Source organism: Alligator sinensis, unplaced genomic scaffold (genome assembly GCF_000455745.1).
Source record: "Alligator sinensis unplaced genomic scaffold, ASM45574v1 scaffold144_4, whole genome shotgun sequence".
NCBI classification, from domain to species: domain Eukaryota; kingdom Metazoa; phylum Chordata; order Crocodylia; family Alligatoridae; genus Alligator; species Alligator sinensis.
In genome coordinates this window covers 463,591-473,545 of record NW_005842190.1, presented here as the reverse complement: position 1 = coordinate 473,545, position 9,955 = coordinate 463,591, and the positions used below count along the sequence as shown (strand labels likewise).

The window sequence follows — 9,955 nt, the reverse complement described above, 5'->3', positions numbered from 1 at the left end:
TCAGCAGTACCTTTTGCATTGAAACCTTCAAAAGGGAAATCCATCTCTTTAAAGGAGGTCAGACTCTGGCTTTACAAACTTATCAGTCTATGAAAATGCCTTCAAATTGATTGACCTTTGTGACAATTGTTTTTGAAGCGTACCCCCTTAAGTATCGCCTGCATTATCTCATGGACACTTGGTAAAAGTGAACCTGCATTACTGCTTTTTTTTGCAAAAATTAAAAAAACCTCATGTAATGTCTCCCTAGTCAGTGGCTCAAAATAAAGTTTATATCCTTCCTCCTGACCCCATCCCCTTAGAGCAGAATTCATACTTCTCAAAAATACTGATTTGGGCCTAATGAACCTCGCAAGTAGTTTCTGTGAGATGCTAAGCGTGGATTTGTCCAACAAACAAGCTGGGTTTTGCACCAGCAGTAATTACTGTTCTTTCCAGTGGCTGTAGAGGGAAGCCAACAATGTTTAAAAGAAAGTAGTAGAAAGAGAAATGAATTAAGTTCTCAGGCACCTTTTGACTTGATATTTCATCCTGAATGCAAAATTATGCCTGTCAGATTCTGAGCTGAGACAGAGGCCTGGCCTCCACACAAGTTTGTTTTCTTTTTTTTTTTTTTAGGGCCCTTCTAGATGTTCAGGTAAAGGCATGATAGGATCTGATGCATGATCCACACAGTCCCCTCCTGCCATGCTACACATGCATGGCAGGCGGTGTGATTGTGGGATCCAGCACCAGATCCAATCACACCTTATTACTGATGCAGGGGGAGCCTGGGATTGCAGTCCTAAAATCCCTGTGCACAGCAAGTAACAAGTTCCCGTGGCTTCAAGCCTCATCAGCTGCATGGCCCGCAGCAACACGGGATACTGCCACAGCTATTGCCAGGCTCACAGTTGTGGCAGTGTGTGGTGCACCCCTGTATTTGAGAGCCCCATTAGCTGACAGGGCTCTCAACCACAGCGGTGGCCACACGTTCAATTAATGGCGTAATAAGAATGAGCCACAAAATTGATATACATTTTTTGTGGAATAACTTTGTGGCTTATTCCTTGTTTTATCATGCCATTCATTGATTGAATGTGTAGCTGGGTCGCAACTTAAGACATCATTAACTGGTTAATCATGTCTTAAGTGTAATGTGTAAATGGGACCTTTTACTGGTACAGCTCCAGTGTGGATGGAGTTGTACCAGTATAAAGATGGAGGTTCTCTTTTAAAAAAAGTTTATTACTCTTGTATGGGAATAAACCATGTGCCCTGCAAGGAGGGTACCACTTAATTATTTCAGTGTAGTACAGATTTTGTATGCAAGCAAGGTCAAGGCCATATTTCCGTAGATTGGCAAGGAGGTATCAGAAACATAACTGAGGCTTGCTACACTACAGCGACTTCACTATCCCAGCAACACTCCCCTTGCAGCAATTCATCTTATGCCACCAAAAAGAGCATCTTTCCTGGATAGCTTAGACTAGTCTCCCAAAGCAAAATAAGTTATATAGGCAAAAGGGTTTTTTGTTTTGGTTTTTGTTTTGGTTTTTTTTGGCAGTATAACTAATTTTGTCTATACTAAGGTTTTTATTAGCCAAGTTGTGCCATTGAATTGGTGGGGTGGAGGAGGGTGACATTTTCCTGCTCCCAACTAATATAGCCAGTAAAGCTGTTGTGTAGACCAGGCCTCAGTAAAGTATCTGTGTTGGGAGAAGGAGGGAGAGTTGATCAAGCAGCCTAAAGAAGCAGGAGATCTGTCTCTGATAGCAAAATTTATCACACATATTCTCCTCAGAAAATTTTCCCTCTGGTGTGTTAGCTCTGTGCAAGTCACTAGTCGTAATCAGTTAGTAAATCTGCATTTAAATGCTTCCATTAAATGCAGAGGTGCTTAGGTATAGTGTTCCAGCTCAGTAATCACCTTTTCACTGTTGATTGGTAGCATAGATAGATTCTATTGTCTGCAGTTACTTCCTCAGCATGAAAAAAGTGTGACTGTAGTGTTTATATATATTTTCTTTAAAAGCCTTCTTTCTTTTTCAGCACTTCCATGAGCTCCCAATCTATAATATACATCCCACAGGACATTGTTAGAGCAAAGGAGATTATTGCACAAATCAACACCCTCAAAACTCAAGTCAGTTACTATGCAGAAAGGCTCTCAAGAGCTGCCAAGGATAGGTCAGCTAATGGTCTGGAAAGAACACTTGCCATTTTGGCAGATAAGGTAACTAAAACACTGGGAAAAATTATTTCAAACATTCAAGTATGGTTCCTTCAAGGCTGTACTTGATGCATACAGGGTGGTAAATTCAAGTGGGATTTGTTTTCCATCATATATTTGAATACTATTCATTCAATACGAAAAAGGAATATCAGTGAGATGACCCTGGGTCTAACTATAGTGATGCATTCAAAAAATACTTTAATACTTTTTTAAAAAGCAGACTGGCAATCAAAATGAACCTTATTTACTGGGCCAGGAACAGAAATAGTTGTATTGAGCTTTGTTTTATTCTGTTTGCTGAGCTCTAAGAAAGTACACAGAATAAGATGGCAGTATCACATGACAATATTTGTATCAGTTTACTGTGTATATATTTGGAATGTTTACGTACACTTTCCCATAATGCAAAAATTGACATCAAGAATTTAGAAATAAAAAAGAGTAAGCACTTATACAAAGTATTAGTCTATGGATTTCAGTGCTAATGCATAATGATGAGATGTGTAGTTTCGTAAGGTTTTTTTTAATTGACATATGAATAAGAATAGTATCTGAAATGATATTGTCTAGAGGAAATCATCATGCTTCGGTGAAGCCTTGAATACTTCACTAAGTAGGCTAAGTCCTTTCCCCTATGATATTCTGTTGGATCATGAGGTTTGCTGATGCCTTCCTCTCAGCATTCATTACTTGTCTTCTGAAACAGCATACAGAACTAAATTAAATATTAGTCATTTTAGTTTGGCAGCTTGTGTCTACTGAATAGAGATGCATGAAAATAGATAAGCAGAGCTTTAAAACAGAGAATGAAGAGCTGGTTTTAGGTGGAGACGCTCAGAATTGTAGGTTGTTGTTAAATATGCACTAAGTGCACATCTAGAATAAACAAATACATTTTGAAAATCACTCTCTGGACATTTACATGTGATCCTTTCAAAGGTCCTTTCAAAATACAATTTTAAAAGTAGCCCAAGCCTTTAAACCAATGATAGTTTCCTTTCATGAAAAAGTAATAACACACATACAATAATTTTAAAAGGAAATGCTTTAAAATGTGTTTTGTATCATTTTAGACTCGGCAGCTTGTTACTGTCTGTGACTGCAAGCTTCTGGCAAATTCAATACACGGACTAAATGCTGCAAGGCCAGATTACATAGCCTCAAAGGCGTCTCCAACCTCTGGAGAGGGGGAACAGGTAATGTTAAGGAATGATCAAGACACTCTTGTGGCAAGATGGACAGGAAGAAACAGCCGATCTTCTCTGCAGGTGGATTGGCATGAAGAGGAATGGGTAGGTTTGCTGAAGGGAGGGATGAGTCCTGCACCTGCCAGCTACATTCTCCTCCTTAGTTCATTCTTTACTCTGAGCCCTTTAGTTTGAAAGCTATTAACCACTGGCCAGAGATCTTATCTTGGAGCACATTACTTCACACCTTTGTCATCTAAAGGGTTACTGGTAAGCAGTTTGAGGCACTATTTCCATGCTCTTCAGTCTTGCTACTTGGTCTGGGGAGCAGAAGCATTGAATAACAGCAGTCAGTGACTGTTAGACCACATAGCTTTCTTGAGGTTAAGTCTGTATTGAAAGGTAATTGTTTTTCATAAAAAAAAAACTTAAGAACCAGCTTGCAGGGTGTTCCTTTCTCAACCACTGTGCTGAAGAAAAAAAACAAACCCATGTACAAAATCTGCGTATTTAATAGATCTCTACATATTCATATATTTTAACATGAAATATAAGCTTTTAAATTATTTTCTGGTTTTCCTGATGAAAATATTTAAACATGGTACCTGTCTGTTTTGGTAATGCACTACATTTTAAAACAGGCCAAAGTAAGAATTAAATTCAAATAATGCTGCCAATTTAAATAGGAATTGCCTTTTCTTAGTAATATAATTACATAATAGAGGGTGAAACAGGAGTGGGTACCATCTTAGTTAAAGTTGTTCAAATTAATTATAGTAATGGTGACAAATACAAGAAAGAAACAGTGTGTAAATATATTTCACACCCGGCTCTTTCGTACCTGATGCTTTAAATCAAGTCCATAGTTAATTCAGCACCTAGTACTGCAAGTCAAGAACTTATTTTTTTATTCCTTTTCATGTACATGTGAGCAAGCAAAGTTTTCCATCTCTATGTGATGGCTTATTGATTTGATATTAGTGCTGTCAGAGTATGTGTATGTGCAAGAATGGCTGCTTATATGTACATTTATATAATTTTTTTCATAATATAGGAAAGATATGATGCCATGCTTTAAAGCAGGGGTGGTCAATTATTCGGCTGGAGAGCTACTTAAGAAGTTTGGGTGAGCTGTTGTGGGTTGGGTCAGCATTTCCACACCCTCCTCCCCCATCCTCCCTCTGTCTGCAGCAGTTCACCAAAACTCATAAGTGGCTCCATCCTGGGGCCTGGCCCCATGCTGTCACCACCCAGTGATCCCAGGATCTCCATTGAAACTGCCCAGGACCTGCACAGGCAGGACACACCCAGCTGGGTGGATGGGATGGGGTGGCAGGGAGTGGTGTCCAGCAATGGGTATGGGGCAGACAGGCTGAGGTTGAGGTGCCTGGGCAGTGGGGCTGGGTCCAGCAGTAGTGGCTACACTGGCAGCAGCGGCCAGAAGGAGCCACCGCTCCTTCAAGTCCAGCCACCATACTGCTGCAGCCCACACCTGGGGGCAGCAGCTCCACAACTGGGGATGGCACAACTGGCAGTGTGCACCACAGCTAGGGCTGCTCAGGGACCCACCGCAGTCCACAAAATTCCTTGACAGGCTATATTTTGCTCACCCCTACTTTAAAAGTTTTATCAGCATAGTCATGTCACTCATGAATGGCAGTGCCACAAGTCAGATGTAAAGGTCATCTTAAATGAATACTAACAAAATCTTTATACCAAACTACCTTAAAGAAAACCACTTTTAGGAATGTTTTAGAATTTAAAATTTGTAATTGGAACCATTTTTGGTGTCCATTTGCTTATAATGTTAGATTTCTTATTTTGGCTAATTTGTTCAAAAGTAAGCTTTCACCTTAGATAGCTCAGTTATTGGGTGTCCTGGCTGGGACATATTGAGGCTGATTTTCCAGTTAGTTTAACACAGATCGCACCTGGGATTGTGGATTCATGTTCAGCACTTAAATAAGGTGTCTAAAGTTGGGCAACAAAATTAAAAGCCAATTTTAAAAATATTGACCCCTGTGCCCATCTGTGCATGGCTCAAAGGGGCCAGTTCTGTCTCCCCAACTAGGAAAAAACTCCACGAAATATCTGTAACCTAAACTAAGATATCCTTCCACACCTACAGTTTTAAAGAATGATCTACCATACCCTTTTAAGTCTAGAAATGAATGCTGAGACCCAGTGGGAGTCTGGGAATTTTCTCTGTCCAGAGCTACAAGTTACACTTCTAGCCTTGCTAGGATGTAGGGCATTGATTCTTAAAATAAGAATATTTTTAGGGATGGAAAAGGTGTCTTGGGCCTAGAACTGAATCTTACTTGCTATGTGTTTCAAGCAAGTGTCATTTTTAAGGAGAAAATTGCACATTTGTCAGGAAAAGAAAGAAACACTTCCTTGTCACACTGATATTTTAAGGTTAAAATATGTTACCCATTTGAAGCTGGAACATTAAAAAAATCCTAGATAAATGGATTAATGTGTGCAGGGCTGAAGAAATGGCCAGAATTGTTTGGCAGATTTATTACATGGCTCTGCAATTTATGCATGAATGTTACTTGCACTGTTGATATATATCCAGTGTGTGTGTGTGTGTGTGTGTGTGTGTGTGTATAAATGTAATAGCAAAGGAAGAATTTACTAAGCAAGTGTGGTTACAACCACAGCAGGCAATGTGTCTCTAGTGTGCAGAGGAACTTGTTATCCAGTGTTGGTTTTTCTTCTTTTTTTTTTAATTGAGAAGGGGACATTTTTCTTTTAAGGAAAAAGTTTGGTTGAACGTTGACAAAAGTCTGGAGTGCATTATACAGAGAGTGGACAAACTTCTTCAGAAAGAGCGTTTGCAAAGTGACAGCTGTGAAGATGTTTTCCAGTGTGACATCAGCTGTACGAGTAAGAAAGGTAATCGGGATACTCGTGCATACTGGATAAATCCAAAAGACTTAGATGAGACTTCATCTTCATCTTCATCATCCTCACCACCGTCTTCATCCATTTCATCTCCTGCATGCCATTCTCACAAAAACACAAGTGCGTATGACAGAAACTGCTGCTTTACTACCTCTGCTTTGCTGTACATTGGTGCATTTCTTAAACACCTTTTCTTTCTGTCATGCTTAAAGTTTTATAAATAACTACTTATCAGGCAGTTGGGACCATAGATGAATTCGTAGTTTCTAGGGTTTGGGACAGACAAGGTTCTTTGGGTAAATCCGATATCTTCTATTAGACCAACTCAAATAGTTGGAAAAATTCTTTTTTGCAAGCTTTCGGGTACAAATACCCTTCATCAGGCTGAGGAAGCAGCTGAACTGTGCTCTTCCTGGATGGAATAGTAAAGAAGCTAGAGACGAGTATGCATGAGAGAGAGCCAGTCAGTGAAAATGTAAATTGAGGTAGTCAATGGGTGAGAGACAGGTGGGGGTGAGGGGGAAGGGGAATGAATATATCTGGTAAATAGTAGAGAGGTTACCTGGGGAGTGAAATGTTAAGTAGGTTATAATGTGTCATAAATCCAATGTCTATATTTAGTCCATGATTGTTTGTATCCAGTAGGTTGGTGAAGTGAAGTTCGTAGGCTCAGCTGTGAAAGGTGTTTTGTAAATTCTCTTTGAGGATTAAAACTGAGAGGTTGGAGAGAGAGTGGTTTTCTTGTGAGAAATGTGCCCCCACAAGTAATTGGGTATTCTTGTCTTTGATAGATTTTCAGTGTGCGTTCATTCTGGTACGCAGTTGTTTGATTTCTCCTACATATTTTCCATCAGGGCATTTGGTGCACTGGATGAGATATATTACATTTCTGGAGGTGCAGGTGTAAGATACAGGAATGGTGATGGTTCTATTGTGGGATGTTATAATTGTGGAGGTGGTGGAGATACGTTGGCAGGTTTTACATTTCTTGTCATGGCATGGTCTGGATTCATTCAGTGTGTTTTGGGCCATAGGAAGTTTGCTTCTGGTGATGAGGTTAGCAAGGTTCGGTGCTTGTTTAAAGACTAGGATGGTTGGTTCTGGGATGATATCTTTAAGAATTGCATCTTCTTCTAGTAAGGGTTGCAGTTGTTTGAGGATTTCCCATTTAGGTTCCAGGGAGGGATGATATGCCATAACCAGTGTTGTGCGATTCATGGGGCTGGGGAAGAGGGGTTCTTTCTGTACTGCAGTTCTTTATGTGGTATCCAGATGGCTTTTTCAAAAAGTATGATCTATCTCTCTGGAGGACTGTCTTTGTTGAGTGAAAGCCCTTTTGAGATTTGTGAGGTGACAGTCACGGGTATTTTCCTCAGTGCAAATTCGGTGGTATCATAGGGCTTGGCTCAATATCACAGCTTTCTTGGTAAGTTAGGGTGATTGCTGGTTCTCTGCAGAAATGCATGTTGGTCCATGGGTTTCTTGTATATGGTGCTCTGTATTTTACCATTCTGGATAGTGAACATCATGTCTAAAAAGGACATGGAGTATTCAAGAGAGAGTTTGATGGAGGGCTGATGATTTTTGAATTTCTGATGGAAATCAATCGGAGATTGCAGGTTTTCAGACCAAATGATGAAGATGTCATTGATATATCTTAAGCATAACTAGGGTTTGATGGTGCAGTCCTTGAAGAATTCATCTTCTAGGTGGCTCATAAAAAGGTTGGCATATTCTGGGATAGGGATTGGGGTGAAATTCTAACCCCAAGCAAGTCAGTGGAAAACTACTGACTGCAATTTAGGTAGCATTTCACTCCAGATGGTTTAAGATCTGGGAATCCAAAATATAGGTTAGGATCAGTCAGTTGTGCAAACATCTCCTTTCCATGTACCTTTTTAAAAGATCAAAAACCCATGAAATTGGCATATGTTCAGGTTCATGCTAATGAACACAGGTGAACTGCCAAAATGATTCCAAGTGTAAGAGGTTGGATGGAGACGAGAAGTCCTAGCAGAGTGGCCTGTGAATACTCAGCATACTCTGGAGAGGCACATAAATGGGCACAAGGGTGCTCCAGTGAAGGGCTAGCTGGCAGGCACTGAAGCACCCTTGTGCCTCAGTCAGCTCCATTAACATCTACACATGCATTGCTGTGGAGTAAAGAACTTCACTGCAGGATAGTACTTGTAAATACAAGTATTGTCCTGTGGCAAAGTTAATTAGTTTACTCCATCCTAATAGCACCACATATGTAGATAGTGATGTTTTACTGCAGAGCTAATTAAGCAGCTTCACAGTAAACATCTTATGTAGACATGCCCGCTAATTCAAACCTGGATGCCTCAACTGAGATTGATAGGAGTCTATCTGTAAATTTAACTTAGTCTAGATTTCAGAAGTGCCAAACTTGTGTTCCCCATTTCAGTCAAGGTGGGTGCTTAGCCCCTTTGGAAATTCAAGCTGCTTTAATTTGGCGTGTGGGCACACAGCAGATGTGATGCATGCCTCCTGCCAGTGTAAGTTACTCTCAGGAAGTAAAGAATAGCTACACACCAGAGTTCATTACACCAAAGTACCAGTCACTTGTGTGTTCCTCTTGCCAATTCCTTGCCATGTAACCATTTGCTCAGTGCAGATCAGGTTCCCAACCCTTAGTGGCCAGGTTCTATAACAGCACCTACTGCAAGGCCCGCTTTAGTGAGCTGGTCATGTGTCTGTTTACTATAGAATAAATGTATTACAGAGTTAAATCCAAGGTAATTTCATGATCTGTAATGATCGTGCCATGTTGTCCACAGGCTTAGCTGTTCAAATATGGATGTAGGCACTTACGTGTAGGAATCTTTGTTGGATCATTTTGGCTGTAATTTTCTTGAGCCTGTTTACTCATAGAACAAGAACAAGAAAAATGCCTTCAGTGGCACTGTGGGTGAGGGAGGGGCAGCATGCAAATAGGAGCAGCCGCTGCAGCACTGATTGAAAAGGTGGACCATTAGCTCTTCCTTGTTCATCTAGGCATACAGTTCTCCAAGCCCACAGCTAACCCAATGTGTACTTAACCTGTAGACTGTCAGCGTCATCAGAAATGCTAGCAGTACTCCTACTGTCCTCGGCATGACCTCAGTTGCTTCCCATGCAGAAGCATCGGTAAGAGAGGGGCTTTCCTGCACCTTCTTTTCTTCCTCACTCATTTATATGGTCTAGTCCAGCTCCCCTGGGAGACTTTTCATTGAGTTCAGTGAGAGTTGGATCAGGCCTTGAGTTGCAATTTTGAGGTTGGAAAGGAACGTTGCAGTCCATTCATATGGCAGAGTAACTATAAACTAAATATAAAAAGTGGGAGCAAAATTGTTTTATAGTATAATTCTTATATAATAAAGGGCTTAGCCCATCTGCCTGTCTGTCCATAACACTCTTGGAGCACTCTAGTTGGTTAGTGAAACAACCAATCAGAGTGCGCCGCACTGCCAAGACTGTGGGGAAGTAGTGGGGGGTGAGGCCAACTGCTGGCATCGCCCACCCCCCCAGCCCTGCTCCTCGGAAACTTAGTCAACCAGTCCTACTCTGAAGCTCCATTTTATGTTCACAAATTTTCTAGCTTGCATGAAATTTTGAAATGGCTTTGTTTCTGTGTGTATGG

The 9,955-nt window shown here is 40.7% G+C and overlaps 1 protein-coding gene across 11 annotated transcripts in view; it reads left to right on the top strand.

The window, feature by feature from the left end:
* Positions 1-9,955, top strand: part of INPP4A (inositol polyphosphate-4-phosphatase type I A) — a 203,496-nt gene that overhangs the window by 157,458 nt on the left and 36,083 nt on the right. For 9 of the 11 annotated variants that reach the window (XM_025207241.1, XM_014521173.2, XM_025207237.1 and 6 more), the window contains exons 15-17: positions 2,032-2,215; positions 3,289-3,507; positions 6,165-6,432. In XM_025207241.1, the coding sequence (XP_025063026.1) occupies positions 2,032-2,215; positions 3,289-3,507; positions 6,165-6,432 (671 nt within the window). The remainder of the gene's footprint in view (positions 1-2,031; positions 2,216-3,288; positions 3,508-6,164; positions 6,433-9,955) is intronic. The other 2 variants (XM_025207243.1, XM_025207242.1) reach the window with 1 other exon arrangement.